Below are 23992 nucleotides of genomic sequence, written 5' to 3'. Positions count from 1 at the left end.
CATTTGGCCCTCCAAGCCTGCGCCGGTCATGATGCCTGTCTAAACTATCTCCCCTTGATGTTCAATGGCATTACTATCGCTGAATCCGCCACTATCAATATCCTGGGGGTTACCATTGACCAGAAACTGAACTGGACCTGCCATATAAATACTGTGGCTGCAAGAGCAGGCCAGAGGCTGGGAAATCTGCAGTGAGTAACTCCCTTCCTGTCTCCCCAATGCCTGTCCACCATCTACAAGGCACAATTCAGGAGTGTAATGGAATACTCTCCACTTACCTGGATGGGTGCAGCTCCAACAACACTCAAGAAGCTCAACACCATCCAGGACAAAGCAGCCTGCTTGATTGGCACCCCATCTACAAACATTCACTCCCTCCACCACCGATGCACTACAGTGACTCACCATGACTCCTTCGACAACACCTTCCAAAACCGTGATCTCTACCACATAGAAGGACAAGGGAAGCAGATGCACGGGGACACCACCATCTGCAAGTTCCCCTCCGTGCCACAGATCATCCTGACTTGGAACTATATCGCCGTTCCTTCACTGTCGCTTGACTAAAATCCTGGAACTCCCTTCCGAACAGCACTATTAGTGTACCTACAACCAAGGACTGCAGCGGTTCAAGAAGACAGCTTACCACCACCTTCTCAAGGGTGGGCAATAGATGTTGGCCTAGCCAGCGATGCCCACATCCCATGAATGAATAATAGAAAGAAATATGGAAAATGGTCCACATTTTCCAGGATTTCGCCATTGATCTTGATTGATGGGGGTGGTGTTGTACTGAGAGAGCTGGCTGGAAGAGGTCCTTCGTTTTCCAAGTGTTTAGTGAAAAACCCATTTTCTCATATGCCTCCGAGAAGGAGTCGACAATGATTTGGAGTTCAGTTTCAGAGTGAGCACAGTCACAAGCTTTATCTGCATACTGAAGCTTGACAACTGAGATTGGAGTGATTTTGGTTTGAAGGTGGCGCAGGTTAAAAAGTTAGTCGTCTGTTCTGTAGATTATCTCCACGCTTTCGGGTAGTTTGCTGGAGATGAGGTGAAGCATTACAGCGAGGAAAATGGAGAAGAGGGTTGGTGCGATGACATAGCCTTGCTTGACCCTGGTCTTGACTGAGATAGGGTCTTTGGTGGTTCCGTTCATGAGGATCATGGCATGCATTTCATCATGGAGGATGGTGACAAATTTCTGAGGGCAGCTAAATTTGAGCAGAATGCTCTATAATAAGCCGTTGTGGTTGACAGAGTCAAAGGCGTTTGTGAGGTTGAAAAGGGCATGTACACTAGTTGGCGTTGTACTATGCATTTTTCTTGCATTTGCTGCCAAGTGAATATCATGTCTGTGATGCCTCTTGATGCACGAAAGCTACACTGTGATCTGGAAGGAGGTCTTCAGCAACTGGAAGGAGGTGATTGAGGAGGATCCTTGCAATGATCTTCCCTGTACGACAACAGGGAGATTCCTCTGCAGTTCCACAATTGGTTTTGCCTCCCTTCTTGAATACAGTCATGATCACAATGTCCCTGAAGTCCCCAGCAAGCACTGCTCATCACAGATGAGGAATATGAAGTTATGCAGTCGTGCCAGGAGTGTATCTCCACCATGCCTCAGGATTTCGGTAGAAATTCCATATGCTCCAGAGGCCTTGTTGTTCTTCAGCTGTTGAATGACTTTTTCAACCTCGCTTCGGACTGGCGTAGCACCGAAACTGAGCCGGACAGGGTGTTGAGGGATGGAGTTGAGGACATTCAAGTCAAAGACAGAGTCTCGGTTGAGGAGTTTTTCGCAATTTTCCTTCCAGTGAGCAGTGACTGCCTCCCTGTCCTTGATGAGTTCTTTTCCATGCTTGGCTGTCAGCAGAGTGGGCCTTTGCGTGTTTGGGCCATTGATCGCCTTGACAGCTCTGAAGAAACGGTGCATGTTGTTGGTGACTGTGAGTTGCTGGATCTCTCGCGCTTTCTACAGATCATTTGTTTCTTCAGTCCTGGGTTTTACGCTGCACTGCTGCCTTCTGGAGCCTGTAGGATTGCTGACTTATCTTGGATGTGTGGTGACGTTTCCAGTCTGTGAAGGCGTTGCGCTGATGCTCAATTAGGTCCTGTATTGGTCGTACTCGCCAAAGCAGTTACGATGCTTCGTGGTGGAGAAGACAAGGACCTTTTTGCAGGTGCTTGTTATGGTGGCCTTTAGAGTTGGCTAGGCAGTAATGGCACACAGTGGCTCCTGGTGGCGGTAAGGTGCTGACTGAGAAAGCTCACTTTAGCAGGATCTTTGAGGCCTTCAATGTTAATTTACTTGCGGCATTGCTTTTGTTGCTTCTGCTGCTTGGGAGCTAGGCTGATGGAGATAGTAGATCAGTCGAGGCGATGGTCGTTTCAGCAGTCGTGGTACCTGTCACAGCATGGGTAATGTGGATAACTCTGCAGTTCCTCACTTGAATGATGATGTAGTCGAGCAGGTGCCAGTGTTTGGACCGCAGGTTTTGCCATGAGGTCTTGTGTTTGTCTCGCCTGGCAGAATAGAGTATTAGTTATGATGAGGTCATGCACAAGGCGTTTTTGTCAGGAGGAGGACTCTGTTAGAGTTTGCTTACCCTACTCCTTCCTTACGAATCACTCCCTTCCAGAGATTTGCGTCCTTCTGGACTCTGGCATTGAATTCTCTAAAAAGGATCAGTTTGTCGTTTGCTGGGACACAGGCTGGGGATTGCTTGAGGTCGGTGTAGAATCCTTCTTTGGCCTCGACTACTGCCTCAAGAGTTGCACTGACAACAGTGGCTTGCTGGTTTCTTGTTAGGGTGAGCTGGGCAGTCTTGAGGTGCTCTCTTATCCCATATGGGGAGTCGCTGAAGTGCCATACAAGCTAGTTTTTGATGGCGAAGCCCACCCAGGGAAGCAACGTTCCTCTTCTGGGTGAGCCTTCCCAAGAAAGGTGTATTTGCCATCTTGCTCCTTCAGTTGGCCCTCTCCTGCACATCGTGTCTCACTTAGATGCATCAACATCAATATTGCCGCCCTGAGTTCCCAAGCTATGGTGGCTATGCAGTTGTTAATGGGGGCCCCGAAGTTCTAGGTTCCAAACTTCATTTTGACGAGCGGAAGGTGATTGTGCGTGTTTTTTCTTAACATGGGTTGGTCGTTGCACGCCGGCCACCATGTGGCCTTGGTTCTATGGCAAGAGGGTTTCAAGACGATTAGAGGCTGTGAGACATTAGCACATTCTGTGCATGGTCATATGCAGGTGCGTATATAGTCGTGGTGACAGAGTTTATGTACGTCCCCCTTGCATTTCCGTCCCCCTGCTGTACCATCCCTTCTACATGCACCCAGATGACCCCTGCCCGCTCCCAGCCTCTACCCCTCCCCTAGACTTCCTCCCCCGAGTCTTCCCCATCCTCAGTCCTTTGCTTTCAGAGTGTCTCCCTACTCTGCAACCTTCCTTTCCTTCCTCCCTCCCGCTGTCCCCGTAGTTCCCCCCCCATTCCTGTTCCCAGCAGCTCCATCCCCCCACCCCCACCCACTGGCCGTGAAGGGGGACCATCAGGATCGCCTTCCTCTCCGGGACTGAGGACTCACTGTTGCTGCCGGTCCCCTAGAGATTGCGGGACCCGTTGCCTGACACCAACCAGGCTCCCCCCTCCACTCTAGATGTAGTGTATTTAGATTTCCAGAAGGCATTTGATAAGGTGCCACATAAAAGATTATTACACAAGATAGGAGCTGACAGTATTAGGGGTAATGTATTAGCATGGATTGAGGATTGATTAACTCACAGAAGACAGAGAATCGGGATTAATGGGTCTTTTTCAGGTTGGAAAGACGTAACTAGTGGAGTGCCACAAGGTTCGGTCCTAGGGCCTCAATTATTTACAATATTTACAATATTAATGACTTGGAGGAGGGGGCAAAGTGTAATATATCCAAATTTGCTGATGATACAAAAATAGGTGGGAGGGCACATTGTGATGAGGACATAAGGAATCTGCAAGGGGATATAGCTAGGTTGAGTGAGTGGGCAAAAATTTGGCAGATGGAGTTCAATGTAGGAAAGTGTGAGGTCATGCACTTTGGTAGGAAGAATCAGAAGGCAGACTATTATTTAAATGGAGAGACACTTCAAAAAAGTGCAGCACGGAGGGATCTGGGTGTTTTTGTGCATGAAACACAAAAAGTTAGCATGCTGGTGCAGCAAGTAATTAAGAAGGCAAATGGAATTTTGACCATTATTGCTAGGGGGTTGGAGTTTAAAATGGGGAAGTCTTGTTACAACTGTATATGGTGTTGGTGAGGCCACACCTGGAGTACTGTGTACAGTTTTGGTCCCCCTATTTAAGAAAGGATGTACTGGCATTGGAGGCAGTTCAAAAGAGATTCACTGGGCTGATTCCTGGGATGATTCAAGAACGGCTAAACAGGTTAGGCCTTTATTCATTAGAGTTTAGAAGAATGAGAGCTGATCTTATTGAAACATACAAGATTCTGAGGGGGCTTGACAGGGTAGATGTTGAGAAGATGTTTCCACTAGTGGGGGAATCTTGAACAAGGGGACATAGTTAGAGAATAAGAGGACACTCATTTAAAACTGAGGAATTTCTTCTCTCAGAGGGTAGTGAATGTCTGGAATTCTCTACCCCGGAGAGTTGTGGAGGCTAGATCACTGAAAGTATTTAAAGAGGAGGTAGATAGATTTTTGAAATATTAGGGAGTTGAGGGCTATGAGGAGCTGGCATGAAAGAGGAGTTGAGGTCTGGGGCAGATTAGCCAAGATCTTATTGAATGGTGGGGCAGGCTTGAGGGGCCGAATGTCCTACTCTTGCTTCCATTTCTTATGTTCTTATATTCTCACTCCCACGCCAACTCCCCTCCTAGTTGCTTGCCGCACAGACTACTCTCCCCCTGCGCTCTGTCCTCCAGCTCTGCTATGCTGTCACTCCCCCAGACAGTAAGAATCACAGTCCTAAACCTACTTTCTACCAGTATGTGGCGTGTTGATACACAAGTACATATGGCACTGGACATATTCATGAGAGTATCCACTCAGAGTTTCTCGCCCTCTGCCATCTTGGACACCACAGGAAGACAGGAGAGATTAAATGACAAAGGAGATGATGGTGCAAGGCAAGAGTTGGGTGGGTTGCCAAAGTGCTCTTTGCATTTTGACCTCAGTGTTAGGTTTAGCTCTGCAATTGGGACATCAGTCCTGTAGATTGCTCTGTTCATTTTCATGGCCATCTGTTTGAATATTTATTTCCACTTTTTTATTTAATGCCATCAGTTATGCTTACAGTTCAGTTTTACCGCTCCCTCTACCAGCACTCCCCAGTTGTCTTCTGAGCATCTGGATTTGAGTTAAGTGCTCTTTTATAAGCATTCTTGCTTATAAAACATTGACAAAAAGAAACAAATATTAAATGTAGGTAAGTGAATTTAGAGACTTTACTGAAGATAATCCTTAATTTTAAATCTGTTTTAGGTCACAGCTTATATTAGTAAATTAACAATCTGGTTGAAATACTATTTTACTGTAGTTTTCTGATAGAACTTTTTTTTTTCTGGAAAGCTGCTGTAACAAAGCATGGGTACACATTCCAAAGTATATCAAGTACTGGGGAGGGAATGTAGATTTCCAGAGGATATTTACACCATGTTGAATATCTACATATAGACAGGACACATTTTCAGTCTTCCAGCTGTTTCCAGTAAAGGATTTTCTAAATGCTATGTATTAAGTCCATTGGTTATGTTATGAAATATTAATAACCAAGTTACTTCATGTACTTCAATAACAGATCTGCAACATCCCACAACTTTTTTCCTTCCCCTCTAATCCCTCTCCAATCAGCATATGTATAAGAACATGAGAAATAAGAGCAGGAATAGACCATTTGGCCCTTTGAGGCTGCTCCTCCATTCAGTACAATCATGGCTGATCTTCCACCACAGCTCGACTTTCCTGCCCGCTTCGAACATCCCTTGATTCCTTGAGAGATCAAAAGTCTATCGATCTCAGTTTTGAATATACTTCATGATGGAGCTTCCTCAACCCTCTTTGGTAGACCATTCTGAAGCTTCATAGCCCTCTGAACGAAGAAATTTCACCTCATCTCAGTCCTAAATGATTGTTTCCTTTATCCTGAGGCTGTGCCCCTGTGTTCTCGATCACCCAGCCAGGGAAAGTAACATCTCCCATTCTTCTAAACTCCAGAGAGTATCGGCCCAATTTACTCAACTTCTTATCATAGGACAACTCTTTCGTCCCAGGAACCAATATTGTGAACCTTCACTGTACTGCCATAAAGGCAAGTGTATTCTTCCTTCGATATGGAGACTCAGAACTCCAGGTGTGGCCTCAACAAAACCCTGTACAGTTGCAGCAAGACTTCCTTATTTCAATCCCCTTGCAATAATGGCCAACATGCCATTTGCTGTTTCAATTGCTTGCTGTACCTGAATGCTAACTTTCTGTATTCCTTGTATGGGTACTCCCAAGTCTCTCTGGATCTCAACATTTACAAGTTTCACATCTTTTAAAAAATATTCTGCTTTTCTATTCTTGCGACCAAAGTGAATAACCTCAACCTTCCTCACATTATACTCCGTCTGCCACCTTGTTGCCCACTCAATTAACCTATCTTTGCAGCTTATTTTTGACCTCAAAGTTTACATTCCCACCTAATTTTGTATCATCAGCAAACTTAGATACATTACTCTGGGTGTCTTCATCTGAATCGTTAATATAGATTGTAAATAGCTGAGGACCCAGCACTGATCCTTGTGGCACTCCACTAGTTACAGCCTGCCAACTTGAAAATGCCTCGTTTATTGCTACTCTCTGCTTTCTGTCTGTTAGCCAATCATTCATCTATGCTAATATATTACCCCAAAATCTGTGAGCCCTTATCTCGCATATTAACCTTTTGTGTGGCACTTATCGAATGCCTTTTTGGAAATCCAAGTATACTACATCTACTGGCTCCCCTTTTTCTACCCTACTAGTTACATCCTCAAAAAACTCTAATAAATTTGTCCATCACAAATTCTCTTTCGTAAAACCAAGTTGACTTTGTCTTATCATATATAATATATAACCTTTTCTAAGTGTATTGTTAATTTGTGTCTTCTACTGTGAAAACAGACACAAAATATCTGTTCAACATCTCTGCCATTTCTTCATTCCCCATAATACTAGACTTAATATTAGCCTTAACGTCTCTCTTAAATCATGATTGGATCTTTCTTGCTGAGTTTTTGTTATTCTCTCGGACTAAAGTCCAGGTAACTTTTGGGATTTGTGCCAATGTTGCTTTGTAACTAGATGGTAAAGTTCCACCCTGCTTAGGAAGTGCCTTCCATTCTAATCCCTATTTGTGCAATGGGTGGACAAATCGTGCTTGAGTGCTGAAAAATTCAAGTGAGTAACTTTTGGGCAAGTTATTTTCTAGATATTGAACAAATAGATTCACAAAAGGAGCACAAATAAATTTCAACTTGTATATTTTATTATTTGTAAGTCACATGCAACCAGTGAGCCAATCTGGAAAGAGCAAAATGCCATAATGATGAAGTCTCCAGTATTATAGGTTGTTGTAGATTTTTAAGTGTTTGACAGGATATTATTGTTTACCATTTTCCACTTCAAAAAATTGCATTCAGTTGAGTGTTTGGGGCCTTGGATGGTGAGGAGAGAGGAGGTAATAGGGCAGGTGTTGCATCTCTTGCGCTTGCATGGAACAATGCCGTGGAAAGGGGAGGGAGCGTTGGGGGTGATTGAGGAGTGGACCAGGGTGTTGCGGAGGGAATGGTCCCTTTGGAATGCTGAAAGGGGAGTGGAGGAGAAGATGTGTTTGGTGGTGGCATCACGCTGGAGGTGGCGGAGGATGATCCGTTGAATACAGAGGCTGGTGGGGTGAAAGGTGAGGACGGGGGAGTCTTATCGTGGTTCTAGGAGGTAGGGGTGAGAGCAGTAGTGTGGGAAATAAGTCAGACACAGTCGAGCGCCCTTTCAACACAGTTGGGAGGGGGAATCCTCAGTTGAGGAAAAAGGAAAGCATGTCAGAAGCACTGGTGTGGAAGGTTGCATCATCAGAACAGATGAGACAGAGAAACTTTTTAAAATATTCATTGATGGGATGTGGGTGTCACTGGCTAGGCCAGCATTTATTGTCCATCCCTAATTGCCCTTGATAAGATGGTGGTGAGCTGCCTTCTTGAACCGCTGCAGTCCTTGGGGTGTAGGTACTCCAACAGTGCTGTTAGGAGGGGAGTTCCGGGATTTTGACCCAGCGACAGTGAAGGAATGATGATGTTCAGTGGTGGGATCATGATCCGGGGGAAGTGTCAGAGAGTTGCCATTTGGCCTCTGCGAGGTAGAGGTCAGTTCGCCAGACAACAACAGCAGGTTTGATAACAATGTTAAGGTTGGAGAGAACGAATGTAGCAAGTTCAGAGCCAGACAGGTTAGAGTGAGTGAGGGGAGCAGAGAAATTGAGAAGGCTGATGTCAGGTCGGCAATTCCCAATCAAAAGATCAAGAGAGAGTAACAGACCAGAGGGAGGGGTCCAGGTGGAGGAAGAATAGTAGAGATGGGTAAAAGAGTCTGCTGTGCGGGGGGAGGACTCCTGGCCAGAAACGTGGGTACGGAGACAAAGGCAGAAGAAGAGTTCAACGCCGTGCTGAGCTCAAAATTCATTGAGGTGAGGATGTAAGGGGATAAAGCTGAATCCTTTGCTCAGGATAGATCGTTCAGGGTCAGGAAGGTCACAGGGTATTGTGAATACACAGCAAAAGGTGAGATTAGAAGAAGGAATGGGGTCAGAGGGAAGTGTAGGGGAAGAAAGACCTGGAGGAGCATTGGTATCCTTGAGCTGTTGGAGATTGCAATTATTAACACCTGAGAGGAAGAGAAAAAACTTTTTGTTATGGCGTTAAATGAGACAAAGGATGAAATGAAACTGAGGAGTAGGACAGCTTTGAGAGAGAGTCGTAGCTGAAGAGAGAGGTCGAGAGTGTGTGTGTGTAGCGGTGCATGGCACTGAGTATAGATCTCAGGATGCAATGAGAACAGTAGTGCGAGGAACATTGAGAGATACCTGTAATCATGCGTGGATTCGAAAAATGAAGGGTGGAATTTTAGTCAGAATCCATGTGGAACATGAGCTATCGTATTGTACAACCTATTAATGTCAGCATCTTAAATTCTGAAAAGTAATCTTTCAAGCACTTTTGTTCACAACATTCTTTTATTTATCTACTGTTTTAGCAACAGTGTTTAGATAAAGACTGGCCTGAAAGTATATTAAGCTAATGCAGTGAATATACTTGTTTTTAAGCATTATATTTGTTTTTGTAGGTGTTGCAAGGTGCACAATTAATTGCAGTTGCTTCTGCTGAACATCCAGCCAGTGGAGTAGATGGATCACCTCTACAGGGAAGTGACATCCAGGTGCAATATGTACAACTTGCACCAGTAACAGATCACACCACAGCAGCTCAAGTGAGTAACAAAATGGAGACGTATGTCAATTTATTTCCTCTTCAGTCTTTAGGTAAGATAAATTGATTGTTCAGTACAGTTGTAATCTTGGCGAACAGCCTGAAAAGCAGTGTCTTTTGGGTTTTCTCTTAGGCAGTTATCTATTGCGGATGAAAATAATTTATGAATGAATGTTCCTCTGTTGCTAAATGTGCAAATGTTTCACCAGCATACTGGGATATATTCCTGGAGATCACTACTTTTGTGGCTTTCTCCATTTACATTATTGGCCTCCACCACCATTGATGGAGTCACTATTAAATGAGAAGTCCCCCAAAAGTTTATGAGCATGAAATTCATTGCTGTCGCGGCACTGGAGGCCTACTGCTGCTTTGCTGGGTGCAATGCACTGCTGACCGGGTCCCTGCATTTCCAGCATGCAATGGAAGGCTGTGAACTGATGCTACCCTGACGTCATACAGCCAAACCGGCTGATGTGATGCCAGGATACCACATTGGGACCATGCAGATCCACACAACATATTCATACTTCATCCTGAAAACAACAGGCATTCTGCTGCAAGATGGGTACTCCACAAACGTTCCTTAAAGGGCCAGGCACCCAAACATGGACAAAAGAGGTGAACTTGAGGGGAGGTGAGAGTGATTGCCCTTGATATTAAGGCAGCATTTGACAGAGTGTGGCATCATGGAGCTCCAGCCAAATTGTCGTCAATGGGAATCACAGGGAAAACTCTTCACTGGTTGGAGTCATATCTAGCGCAAAGTAAGACAGTTGTGGTTGTTGGAGGTCAGTCGTCTCAGCCCCAGGACGTGGCTGCAGGAATTCCTCAGAATAGTGTCCTAGGCCCAACCATCTTCAGTTGTTTCATCAATGACCTTCCTTCCATCATGAGGTCAGAGATGGGGATGTTCGCTGATGATTGCACAGTGATCTGTACCATTCGCAACTCCTAAGATACTGAAGCAGTCTGTGCCCATATGCAGCAAGACCTGGACAACATCCAGGCTTGGGCTGATAAATGATAAGTAACATTCGTGCCACACAAGTGCCAGGCAATGACATCTCAAACCAGCCTTTCCAGTACATCCTGATTTATCAATTTTCACCTCATCCATTACCTCTGCCATCTCCGCTTCTACTGATGTTTTGTCAGCATCCTCTTCCTTAGTAAACACTGATACAAAGTACTGATTAAGTCTTTTAGCCTTGCTCTGTGCCTCTAAGCATATATTACCCTCTTTATCCCTAATAGGCCCCACTCCACCTCTTCCTATTCGCTTACTATTTACATGCCAGTAAAAGATTTTTGGGTTCCTGTTTAGGTTGACTGCCATTCTATTCTCATATTCTCTCTTTGCCAGTCTCATTTTCCTCTTCACCTCCTCTCTCAGCTCATTATTGTATTTGGCCTGGTGCTCACTTGAAGAATTCGCCCGACATGCATCATACATCCTCTTTTTTTGTTTCATAATAATCTCTATTTCCCTTGTCATCCAAGGAGTCCTCTTTTTGGTTCCCCTACCTTTTGCCCTTGTTGGAATGTACATAACCTGTACCTGAAGCATCTCTTCCTTAAAGATAACTCATTGTCCTGTTACAGTTTTTCCTGTTAGTATTTGGTTCCATTTTATCCTGGCCAGATCTCTTCTCATCATATTGAAATTAAACCTCTTCCAATTGAGCTGTTCTACTTTATATCATTTCTTGCTTTTCTGCATTATGAGTCTAAACCTTATGATATGATGATCACTCTTACCCAAGTGGTCCCCCACAGATACTTGGTTGTCTTTGCCCACCTCATTTCCCAGCACCAGATCCAGCAATGCCTCCTTTCCATTTGGGCCAAGAACATACTGATCAAGGAAGTTCTGAACACAATCCAGAAATTCCTCCCCCTCCTTTCCCTTTACTCTAAAATTGTCCCAATCGATATTTGGGTAATTAAAGCTCCCCAATATCACCACTCAATAGTTCTTACACATCTCTATGATTTCCCTGCAAATTATATCCCCTATCATACACTTTGGTTCTCCAAATCTGGCATTTTGTGAATTCTTCCAGAACCTTCAGCCACCTTGGCCCTACCCTCTAGAGAGCTCTCTGCCACTGCTTCTCTCTCCACATTTACAAACCCTTCTCAACCTTTTCAACCAAACTTGAATTCAGTCCTCCGAATCTGTCCCTCTATGTCTGAATCTCTTGCTTATTTATTCCTATTGTTTCTTCTACTACTCTGTGTTGGTGGCTTGCATTTAGGGTTACAGTATAAATGAAAATTATTCTGCTGTTCTTCCTCCTCATCATCATCAACCTTCTCTTCCTCCTCCTTTTTCTTCCTCTCCCTTCCTCCCTCTTCTTCCTTTACTGATTGCTCCCAAGTCACGTACCTCCAGCGACCAAACAGATTTGTTCGATACCTGTTCCCAGTTTATCACCGGTGTTGACGCACATGAAGTACTGTGCACAGGAACATCTTGGTGGAGACTGTTTCATCTGATTTCTGTCCCTTCCACAGGTGGAGGCACCTGCCTGCTATTCATGATGCCTGAAGCAATGCAGCTTAGCTAAAGAATTTAGTGGAATGAAGCAGCAAATCAGGATCATATTACACTTTGGAACTGTGCATTGCTGATCGCAGTATGCTTTGCCTTTATTTTCCTTAATCAAGAAAGGGATTCTGTCGTGATTTAACATTTATTTCAAGTATACATATTTGTATGGCATCACATGATGAACCAGTGCTTATTGGAACAGATTAATAGATAGATTAAGAAGCATACTTTCTAATCTTCTGGTCGAAATTCTGAAATAAAATACACTTTTTCATGAAATAGCCTCAGAAATCAGAGATAAAACACATGGTTTCATTTACTTAATGTTTGTTTAGTTTTAGTTTACTTGAAAAGACAGAATAAGTTCATGAGAGTGAGACAGTTTCTTGAGAAGCTTTTGTTTGTAATTTGACTACAGTTCCACAATTAATTATCTGAAAAGTAAAATAGTTTAATTTTGGTAGTACGCCATTGACGTTTGAGCAACAAGTACTTCTAACACCAACTTGCTTTTGTATTGTAGAGCTCAATCCATAATAGTCTAACTAAAGCTAGTATCACTACAATACTCACATAGGGAAGCAGGCTGTAGGATAGCATTGCACTGTTGTGAAAAAATAGTTATTTTTCTATCATTCTGGACTTGATGAGCTTCTGTACACTGTAGAATCCTTCTTTTACATATGATAAACTAGCCCAATTATCCAGCTATGAAATTATTGAAATGCAGTCCTTTTAATGCTTGAAAGATTTAGTACATACCAAATGTCTTCATAATTTTTTATCATCACTAACATGCACGAATCATGGTTCTGTGCTACCCCACAATTTTTTTCTCCCATTGTCTCTGTGACAGTCCATCAGAAAGAATAATTAAATTACAATATCTATATCTTTTTTGTGTTTTTAATGTAGAGTTTATTATTTTTACAATAGTAAAATCTGGGACATTCTGTTCGTAATCCTCACTGGGGCATATTCATAGCAGCATCATTTATTATTTAAGAATCATGCTCCCAATATTCAACCCTACTCAATTCTCAGTCTAAGCCAGAGAAGAGCCAAAATTGGAGCAGCTTTCTGTAATTGAGGGAATGTCAAATGTGTGCTTTGCTGCCATGTCAGTACTTCCTGGTGATGGTCAAAGAGCTATTTCTGAAGCTCTGGAAGCAGATTGTTTACTCACACTCTTAATAGCATAACTGCTGGCATTACTGCAGAACCCAGGAACACCAGAACATGACAGGACATTTAAACAATGGGAAGAAAATTGAGGTGGTGTGTCCTTCACAAGACAATATATGTCAATACACAAAAATGGTTCTATCAAAGCTGGCCTTTATTTTTCCAAGTTAGATTTTTGAGTATGGTATTGGTCACAGTTTATGAACTGTATGTCACATCAGTGACAGCGCAGTGGTTAGCACCGCAGCCTCACAGCTCCAGCGACCCGGGTTCAATTCCGGGTACTGACTGTGTGGAGTTTGCAAGTTCTCCCTGTGTCTGTGTGGGTTTCCTCCGGGTGCTCCGGTTTCCTCCCACATGCCAAAGACTTGCAGGTTGAAAGGTAAATTGGCCATTAGAAATTGCCCCTAGTATAGGTAGATGGTAGGGAAAATATAGGGACAGGTGGGGATGTGGTCGGAATATGGAATTAGTGTAGGATTAGTATAAATGGGTGGTTGATGGTCGGCACAGACACGGTGGGCCGAAGGGCCTGTTTCACTGCTGTATCTCTAAACTAAACATCTAAACATTTCAATACCATAAAGTATGTACTTTATGTAAATCACTGTTACATTCTGCAAGGATGTCACTGGACCATTGAAAACATAGTCCACATTTAAATTTAAACCAGTTTCTGAAGATAAAAAATACAAGTTAATTTTCACTATGTTTGGTTGTCATTTTTTATTACAATCATATGAACAGTGATGGACAGATAAAAGTCTTCCAACCAGTCTCTCACAATTTTGATACCTTGTGTATCAAAATATCTACATTCTCCATTATACCTGATCTCCTGAGAGACGTGAAAAACCAGATAAAAACCCAGGGCAATTCGGAAGAAAAAAAAAAATCTGCAAATTTCTCTCTAACTCATCTAGACAATCGAAACTAGTCCAGCCAATCGCTCTGGCCCTGAATTCCCTCAAGTACCAGCCTTTTGTAAGAGGTGATGTACACCCAAACCAGAAACAGGTCCAGCTGTCGCTTAAAAGAATTCACTGAATTGACATCCACTACATGAGACACCAGCATGTTCTACAATTCCCTGGCTAATTGTGTAGGATCACCTTGACCTGCACTTGAAGTGTGGGCTGTGATGTTCCGAATCTTGTACTATAAATTACACCCCATTATTTAACTGGGCTGATGAGAGTTTCTTTAGATAGAAAACAACCTTCCAGTAAAAGCACAAGTGCAGGTTGCATGAAGGTAAGCTATTGTGAAAGTTGATACAATTAGCCAAGCTTCCTTAAACTTGGCTGCAAATGAAAAAGAAATCTACTGGGTATGAGAATCATTTCTCCCTTCAGCACACAATTATGGAGAGGCCCATCAAGCATGGCATAAACCTAAGTTGGAAGCTCGTATGCCTTTGTGGATCTCTTAATGCATTGTGCACAATCATTGCCCTTTTGCACACACTCTTTAATTGTGCCTAAGTGGCATAGAACCCTTTTCTTGAAGATGAGAGTGACAGTTGAGGATCAGCAAAGAGTTACTGAAGTGCCAGGCCAAGGTACTCCTCAAGGGATTTCTTAGTGGCTCAACAGGCATGGTTGCAGACGATAGTCTTGGTCTGCTAAAACGGTGGTGCTCAAACTCAGGTCTGCAGAGGCCATCCAGGGGGTCCGCAATGCGGGGCCGAACTTACGAGTAGGAGTAGGTGCCATGATCAAGAGTAACCCAGTGAGAGGCAGCCAGAAGCATATTTTGCTCCTCTCCTGCTCCTCCCATGCTCTGTTTGCCCCCACCCCACTCCTGTTTTCTCCGGATTCCTCCTTTCTCCGTGTCGTCCTTTTCAAGTGTTCCTGCTCTGCCCCTGCTCCTTTGGTGCCTTCTACGTGCTCTGCTCTCCCCAGACTCCTGCCTTGTCCAAGCTACTGCTTTCTTCGTGCTCCTGCAAAGGATAGATAGGCTCTGCAGTAAGAAGCAGGCATACCCACCTCACTGATACATGTAAGTAAATAATCCATTTTTCTTGAAAGGATTATTGAAACACTTCTAACATGCAACACTTTCATGTTATGAGTATTATACAGTATTATAATTTAGATGCAGGGTGTGGTCCACGATACCTAATCCATTTGAAAAGAGGTCCTTCAACCAAAAAAGTTTGAAAACCTCTGTTCTAAAAGCCATCCAACCACTGTTTCTTCTCCTTGAAATAATGCAGGAGCTATGGACTGCAACACAATGAAAGCATCAGGGAAGATTACTGGATAACCATCACTGATGTGCATAATGATGCTTTAGAGTTCAAATCTTTTCATGCCTGAAGCATAGTTCTCAAAATAGGCCGTCAAATTTGACCCTTGGAAAATTGGGTACTTTCGAATTCGGTTGCACAACATCATGGGCTCAGTTTTGCAACCTGCGCTTGCTGCATTTGAAGCCCTGCCAGTCGCACAGGGCCCTACAAAATTGGAGTTTAACCATTGTTCCAGTGTTCACTTGGCATGGCCATAAATTTAAGTAAAGCTTCTGTCCACAGTCATGCTGTGTACCTGGGTGCATTGTTTTGGATTCTTTGTTTGGTGGCAGTGTTTCATAAAGATGTCCTTTTGTGAGTTTACAACACTTGTAACCTGCATCCTCATGCACAACTAAATAAATCAAAGCCAAAGAATGCACCACTTAAATGTTGATGTGCCATAAGGCACGTCACAGGAACGTTATCAAACAAAATTTAACACTGTGCCCAGAAGAGACTATTAGGACAGGAAAGGGGTAGGTTTTAAGGAGCATCTTAAAAGGAGGAGAGCGAGAGGTGGAAAGGTTTAAGGAGGGAATTTCAGTGCTTGGGGCCCAGGCACAGCATCCAATGGTGGCGCAATTAAAATCAGGGATGTGCAAGAGGCCAGGATTCAAGGTGCGCAGAGGTTAAAAAAAAGAAATTTTTGTGGAATAAGTAAAAATTCTTAAACAATTTACTTCCTATATCTATTATTTTATATAATAAAACAAAACACAAGACTTTAAGATATTGAATTTCTACCAGCATTCTCCAAATGATCCGTCGTACTTCCAGCATAAGATCTGCAGAAAACCTGGAGAAATAGCACAAATTCTATATATGTGCAATCACTTCTTCATGAACAATTATGGAAATAGTTTGGTTGTAGTAAGAGTGGCTTCTAAAAAGTAAATTAACCTCTGCAACCTCTTTCATGATGCATGCAAAAGAAACACCCAAAAACAAGTAGGGTGCAAAATGGGTACTTATCTTTCCATCATGGAAAATGTAATTCAATCAACAAGTTCAGTTTTAATCCATTCATTTTTCAAAGTAAATCAAATACTAATTCATTGCATGCCAAGTATTATACCTCAGTCACCAACATCAAGAATGGGTTTTCAGCTTCATTCATTCCCAGCAACTACTTGAAGTATAAATTTGACTGAGAATGAAAATCCAAGATATCATTAAGGCCTTTAGTTTTAGTTTTTAGTTTTAGAGATACAGCACTGAAACAGGCCCTGCGGCCCACCGAGTCTGTGCCGACCATCAACCACCCATTTATATACTAATCCTACACTAATTCCATATTCCTACCACATCCCCACCTATCCCTATATTTCCCTACCACCTACCTATACTGGGACAATTTATAATGGCCAATTTACCTATCAACCCGCAAGTCTTTGGCATGTGGGAGGAAACCGGAGCACCCGGAGGAAACCCACACAGACACAGGGAGAACTTGCAAACTCCTCACAGGCAGTACCCAGAATTGAACCCGGGTCGCTGGAGCTGTGAGGCTGCGGTGCTAACCACTGCGCTGCCTGTGTAAGTCCTGGCTGAAATTTGGCTTCAAGAATCATGTGAGGCCAATTCAGCGATCCTCTATGATGTGTTTCCATAGCCAATGAAAATCTTGCTTTCAGCCAATTTTTAAAAATGTGTTTAAAGAGATCCTCCATTCTTTTGTGGCCTTGTGCTTTAATTTACTTCTAAAAATCACAGACCTGCAATAAAAATTAAAAATAAATTAGGCTTAATAGATTTTTAAATAATAGAAAAATGTACTTCTGTATGGCTGGCATATTGATTGCATTTATCATTTGCCTGCTTCTATAAAGGTTGATAATAACATACAATGATTTTTAATAAGTTCCTAATAAAGGAGTTTCCTCCAAGTTATCTCAGTTTCAAAAATAAAGATTGAATGGGTCCTAAGAACCAATCACAACAGGCGTGCAGGGCTGGGAAATCAGGCACGGATCCATTTCTCTGGACTCTTGTTGAACTCGCCCTGTATAATAAGTTCCAGTGAGCACTTTTGGCCAGCTTTACTATTTCTGCAAACAGAATGGTGAGAACACCATTTGATTGACAATCAGTAATTAGATGGAAATGAGGTCAGGTATGAAATCCCATTCTTTGTAATGGGATCATTATGTGTGCATTGTCCACCCCATAAATTGTGGGTGTAAAAGTCAGAAATATTTAGGCCTGATTGAAGAACTGGTTTCTTAAAGTGGATGGAGATATTTTGGCTGTTCCCCCCAAAAAATGCTAAAATGGGCATTTTAAGTATTGTTTCTTTCTATTTGAGTTTTTGGAGGTGCATTCAAAGAATCTTACAACTCAGAAGAAGGGAAGGGACACAAAAGAGGTACTCATGCATCAGAGACAGACTGCCTACACCCACTATTAGCTATGCAGCTTTATCTATAGACTTTATCAAGCACACTTGCCTGGGCAACTAACACGATAAGATAAATGTTCACGAGGAATGTTAAAACACAAATAGCCAGGTGAAGGATAGAACTGGAGCCTAGTCTTCATAAACTTACAAGCTTGTATTTACAGGTACACACATTGCATATTGTGTACCTCAGGTGAGCCCTGAATTAATGCCCACCACTTGAATGCAGTTAACCCCAATTGATATACAATTGACAAGTGTTTCCCCATCTGCAGCAGTTTGATCTGAGACAGTCAAGGTCACCACCATCCTGATTTTTTTTTTTTATTCCTCTGGTCCCTTTCCAGGCTACTGTCAATGAAATTAATGTTTTGTTCATCAGGGCAAACATTGTTTACGCTAAGTACTTCGAAAAACAAAATCAAAATGAGACGATATAGCAATGCCTCTGTATGGCAGTATTTCACAAAATATACAGGTTATCATTGGGACATGAAGCTATCTGACACAATGTCATGTCATTCATGAACTGAAGGGAGACAGCCACTGTCCAGGAATGAAGTTCACCAAATCCTGCACAGTGATGCTCTCAATCTAATTTAAGAGTTCATGAAATATGCTGCAACCTTTAACATTATCCATCCTGAGATGCTTCTCTGCTGTTGGGGTGTATCTCAATTGGGTCAGCAGCCATGGAACAAAGGATAGTCTTCGTCCTCTATAACCCATCTGCTGAATTTTTGTCTCTTTCAAATAATGTGAAGAAGGTGACACAAATTGGGTGTCTTGCCGCCTTCCTGGATATTGGACTCAGGAGGTAAATAATGATATTTCTATGGTTAACTACTGCTTGAATATTAATTAAACAAAACCCTTCTGTATTCATAAAAACTGTTGAGTTTATGTGAAAAGCCCTGATGCCTGCCTGGGTATCATGTGTTTTGCACTTGGGTTTTCACTGACCACGCCACCCAGTAAAGGTTGTGTGTCCAGATGATGCCTCTTTTCTACATGAAAGGTGATGGAGGTGTTGCCCCATAAAAATATAGTTGTTGTCATTTTCATGATGCACAGTGCCGTGGGTGGTTTGAAAGGGTTTAATAGCATGAAAGCTTTATGTTGTGGTCACCTTGAATTCTACCTGATCAGTGAAGCAAAGGCAGCAAAGGTAAATCTCCTCTGACATGGCCAGCACTTGTGAAAGAATCAATAAGCGTGTGTCCTGGGATGATGACAAGTGTGGGTAAAATGCTTTAGGAGTTGTTATACCTGCATGTAATTACTCGTTGCAAACCCTTTTCCCTCATTTTAATTAAACAGTGTATTTAGAACCTCCAAAGGAACATCAATGCTCACCTCTTATGGTGTAATATCAAAGCTAATAGAAACCGAGAAAGAAGAAGCACAGTGGCGCAGTGGTTAGCACCACCGCCTCAGCTCCAGCGACCCGGGTTCAATTCTGGGTACTGCCTGTGTGGAGTTTGCAAGTTCTCCCTGTGTCTGCGTGGGTTTTCGCCGGGTGCTCCGGTTTCCTCCCACCACCAAAAGACTTGCAGTTGATAGGTAAATTGGCCATTATAAATTGCCCCTAGTAGAGGTAGGTGGTAGGGAAATATAGGGACAGGTGGGGATGTTGTAGGAATATGAGATTAGTGTAGGATTAGTATAAATGGGTGGTTGATGGTTGGCACAGACTCGGTGGGCCGAAGGGCCTGTTTCGGTGCTGTATCTCTAAATAAAAAAATAAAATAAAAATCTAAATATTAGAGGGGTTCGTATTAGTGCAAAAAGCTTAAAGGCGGCGGAATTCTTCAAGTACATTCAGGAGAGCTTTTTGAGCCAGCACATAGAGAGTCCTACAAGAGGAGGAGCGGTACTGGACTTAATCCTAGGGAATGAAGCTAGACAAGTGGTAGAAGTGGCAATGGGGGAGCATTTCGGGGATAGTGGCCATAACTCTGTAAGATTTAAGATTGTTATGGAAAAGGACATAGAGGGACTGGAAATAAGAGTACTGAATTGGGGGAAGGCAGATTTCAATATGATAAAACAGGATCTGGCCAAAGTGAACTGGGAGCAGCTTCTTATAGGAAAGTCTACATCAGACCAGTGGGAGTCATTTTGAAAGGAAATTGTGAAGGTTCAGGTCCAGCATGTTCCTGTAAACGTGAAGAGTAAGACCAATAGGTCAAGGGAATCCTGGATGCCAAGGGATATAGAAGATTGGATAAGGAAAAAAAAGGAGGCGTATAGCAGATTCAGAGTGCTGAAAACAGCGGAGGCCCTACAGGAGTATAGAAAGTGTAGGGGAGTACTTAAAAAAGTAATTAGGAGAGCGAAGGGGGGGCATAGAAAATCACTAGCAGAAAAGAAAAAGGAAAATCCCAAGGCATTTTATGTTATGGGCAAGAGGATAACCAGGGAAAATTTCTGAGAGACAGGATTAATCTCCACTTGGAGAGGCAGGGATTGATCAGGGATAGTCAGCATGGCTTTGTCAGGGGGAGATCGTGTCCAACAAATTTGATTGAATTTTTCAAGGAGGTGACTAGAGGTGTAGATGAGGGTAAAGCATTCGATGTAGTCTACATGGACGTCAGTAAGGCTTTTGATAAGGTCCCGCTTGGGAGATTGGTTAAGAAAGTAAGAGCCCATGGGATCCAGGGTAATTTGGCAAATTGGATTCAAAATTGGCTTAGTGGAAGGAGGCAGAGGGTAATGGTCGAGGGTTGTTTTTGCGAATGGAAGCCTGTGACAATTGGGGTACCACAGAGATCGGCGCTGGGACCCTTACTGTTTGTAGTGTACATTAATGATTTAGAGGTGAATATAGGAGGTATGATCAAGTTCGCAGACGACACAAAAATTGGTGGTGTCATAAATATTGAGGAGGAAAGCCTTAGATTACAGGACGATATAGATGGACTGGTAAGATGGGCGGAGCTATGGCAAAAGGAGTTTAATCCTGAGAAGTGTGAGGTGATGTACTTTGGGAGGTCTGACAAGGCAATGGAATATACAATGGATGGTAGGACCCTAGGGAGTACAGAGGGACCTTGGTGTATAGGTCACTGAAGGCAGCAGCACAGGTAGATAAGGTGGTTAGGAAAATATACGGGATACTTGACTTTATTAGCCGAGGCAGAAAATATAAGAGCAGGGAGGTTATGATGGAGCTGTATAAAACGCTGGTTAGGCCACAGGTGGACTACTGTGTACTGTTCTGGTCGCCACACTATAGGAAGGATGTGATTGCAATGGAGCGGGTGCAGAGGAGATTCACCAGAATGTTGCCTGGGCTGGAGCATTTCAGTTATGAAGAGAGACTGGATAGGCTGGGGTTGTTTTCCTTGGAGTGGAGAAGGCTGAGGGGGGACCTGATTGAGGTATACAAAATTATGAGGGGCATTGGTAGGATAGATGAGAAGAAACTTTTTCCTTTAGCGGAGTGGTCAATAACTAGGGGGCATAGATTTAAGGCAAGGGGCAGGAGGATTAGAGGGGAGCTGAAGAAAAATATTTTCACCCAGAGGGTGGTTGGAATCTGGAACACACTGCCTGAAGGGGTGGTAGAGGCAGGAACACTCACAACATTTAAGAAGTATTTAGATGAGCACTTGAAACGCCATAACATACAAGGCTACGGGCCAAGTGCGGGGAAATGGGATTAGTTAGGACAGGTGCTTGATTGTCAGCGCAGGCTCGTTGGGCCGAAGGGCCTGTTTCTGTGCTGTAAAACTCTATGAGTCTCTGACAGGTTGAGAGAGCAGTTAATAAAGCATACAGTATCCTGGGCTTTATTAATAGGGGCATAGAGTACAAGAGCAAGGAGCATATGTTGAACTTGTATAAGATACTAGTTCGGCCTCAGCTGGTGTATTGTGTCTAGTTCTGGGCGCCGTACTTTAAGAAAGATGTGAAGGCATTGGAGAGGGTACAGAAATGATTCACGAGAATGGTTCCAGGAATGCGGAACTTCATTTACGAAGATAGATTGGAGAAGTTGGGACTAATTTTCTTGGAGAACAGCGGCTAAGAGGAGATTTGATAGAGGTGTTCAAAATGATGAGGGGTCTGGGCAGAGTCGATAGAGAGAAACTGTTCCCACTCATGAAAGGATCAAGAATGAGAGGGCACAGATTAAAGATAATTGGTAAAATAAGCAAAAGCATCATGAGGAAAAACTTTTTCATGCAGCGAGTGGTTAACGTCTGGAATGCACTGTCTGAGAGTGAGCTTCAATCGAGGCATTGAAAAGGGAATTAGACTGTTATTCGAAAAGGGAGAATGTGCAGGGTTATGGGGAGAAGGTGGGACAATGGTATCAGGTGAATTGCTCATTTGGAGAGCTGGTGCAGACATGATGGGCTTAATGGCCGCCTCCTGCAGTGTATTGATTCTGTTATATGCTGCCTGACCTGCTGAGCATTTCCAGCATTTTCTGCCCATGTTTCTAGTATCCGCAGTGTTTCGCTTTTGTATGAGTAATAGATGTGGTTTGAAGTGAATAAATATGATGGGTAATGTGTGTTTTACAATTGAACTGACTGTAGTTCAAATACTGGATATTGGCAGTTGTAGCAGACTTCCAGAGTCTATAGGGGTGTATGCAGACCCATGCCAAAAGACTGAGCCAGTGGGAATTTGGCTAGTTTGATTGTGAACCAATACAATCAACTTTGTTTGATTTGTGGGTTGGATTGTTCTTCAGAATGACTGAATTCAAGCTTTTCTGACTAAAAACTTGTTGGTAAGATTGACTTAAAAATGCAAAATGAAAACACCAGTTCCATTGGGACGTCTCACCATGTGTATCACCCTATGTAAAGGGAAAAAATTGTTCCCGAAGTTGACTCTGTGCAGCTTTCATAATGTAAACAAAATCCCTCACAAACATTTTAACTGTACTTTTCTTTTTCTTCTTTGGCCTCCTTATCTCGAGAGACATTGGGTAAGCGTCTGGAGGTGGTCAGTGGTGTGTGGAGCAGCACCTGAAGTGGCTATAAAGGCCAATTCTAGAGCGACAGCCTCTTCCACAGGTGCTGCAGAAAAATTTGTTTGTCGGGGCTGTTACACAGTTGGCTCTCCCCTTGCGCTTTTGTCTTTTTTCCTGCCAACTGCTAAGTCTCTTCGACTCGCCACACTTTAGCCCCGCCTTTATGGCTGCCCGCCAGCTCTGGCGAACGCTAGCAACTGACTCCCACGACTTGTGATCAGTGTCACAGGACTTCATGCCACGTTTGTAGACGTCTTTAAAGCTGAGACATGGACGGCCGGTGGGTCTGATACTAGTGGCGAGCTCGCTGTACAATGTGTCTTTGGGGATCCTGCCATCTTCCATGCGGCTCACATGGCCAAGCCATCTCAAGCGCCGCTGACTCAGTAGTGTGTATCAGCTGGGGATGTTGGCCGCCTCGAGGACTTCTGTGTTGGAGATACGGTCCTGCCACCTGATGCCAAGTATTCTCCGGAAGCAGCGAAGATGGAATGAATTGAGACGTCGTTCTTGGCTGACATACGTTGTCCAGGCCTCACTGCCATAGAGCAAGGTACTGAGGACACAGGCCTGATACACTCGGACTTTTGTGTTCCGTGTCAGTGCGCCATTTTCCCACACTGTCTTGGCCAGTCTGGACATAGCAGTGGAAGCCTTTCCCATGCGTTTGTTGATTTCTGCATCTAGAGACAGGTTACTGGTGATAGTTGAGCCTAGGTAGGTGAACTCTTGAACCACTTCCAGAGCGTGGTCGCCAATATTGATGGATGGAGCATTTCTGACGTCCTGCCCCATGATGTTCGTTTTCTTGAGACTGATGGTTAGGCCAAATTCATTGCAGGTAGCCGCAAACCTGTCGATGAGAGTCTGCAGGCACTCTTCAGTGTGAGATGTTAAAGCAGCATCGTCAGCAAAGAGGAGTTCCCTGATGAGGACTTTCCGTACTTTGGACTTTGCTCTTAGACGGGCAAGGGTGAATAACCTGCCATCTGATCTTGTGTGGAGGAAAATTCCTTCATCTGAAGACTTGAACGCATGTGAAAGCAGCAGGGAGAA

At 43.4% G+C, this 23992-nt stretch overlaps 1 protein-coding gene across 16 annotated transcripts in view; it reads left to right on the top strand.

Moving 5' to 3' along the window:
• The window catches only part of banp (BTG3 associated nuclear protein), a 376487-nt gene that overhangs the window by 326603 nt on the left and 25892 nt on the right, over nucleotides 1–23992 (top strand). For 6 of the 16 annotated variants that reach the window (XR_010976672.1, XR_010976674.1, XR_010976675.1 and 3 more), the window contains one exon: nucleotides 9362–9450. Coding sequence is in view for 6 of the 16 variants with exons in the window: in XM_068049289.1 (XP_067905390.1) it covers nucleotides 9362–9505 (144 nt within the window). In the remaining 10 variants the exon portion in view is untranslated. Of the gene's footprint in view, nucleotides 1–9361; nucleotides 9506–23992 lie in introns of those variants that run through there. The other 10 variants (XR_010976676.1, XR_010976680.1, XR_010976679.1 and 7 more) reach the window with 3 other exon arrangements.

This window comes from Heterodontus francisci, chromosome 17 (assembly GCF_036365525.1).
Source record: "Heterodontus francisci isolate sHetFra1 chromosome 17, sHetFra1.hap1, whole genome shotgun sequence".
Taxonomy (NCBI): Eukaryota; Metazoa; Chordata; class Chondrichthyes; order Heterodontiformes; family Heterodontidae; genus Heterodontus; species Heterodontus francisci.
Note: the sequence above shows the minus strand (reverse complement) of the source record. Positions and strands in the feature narration are given on the sequence as shown.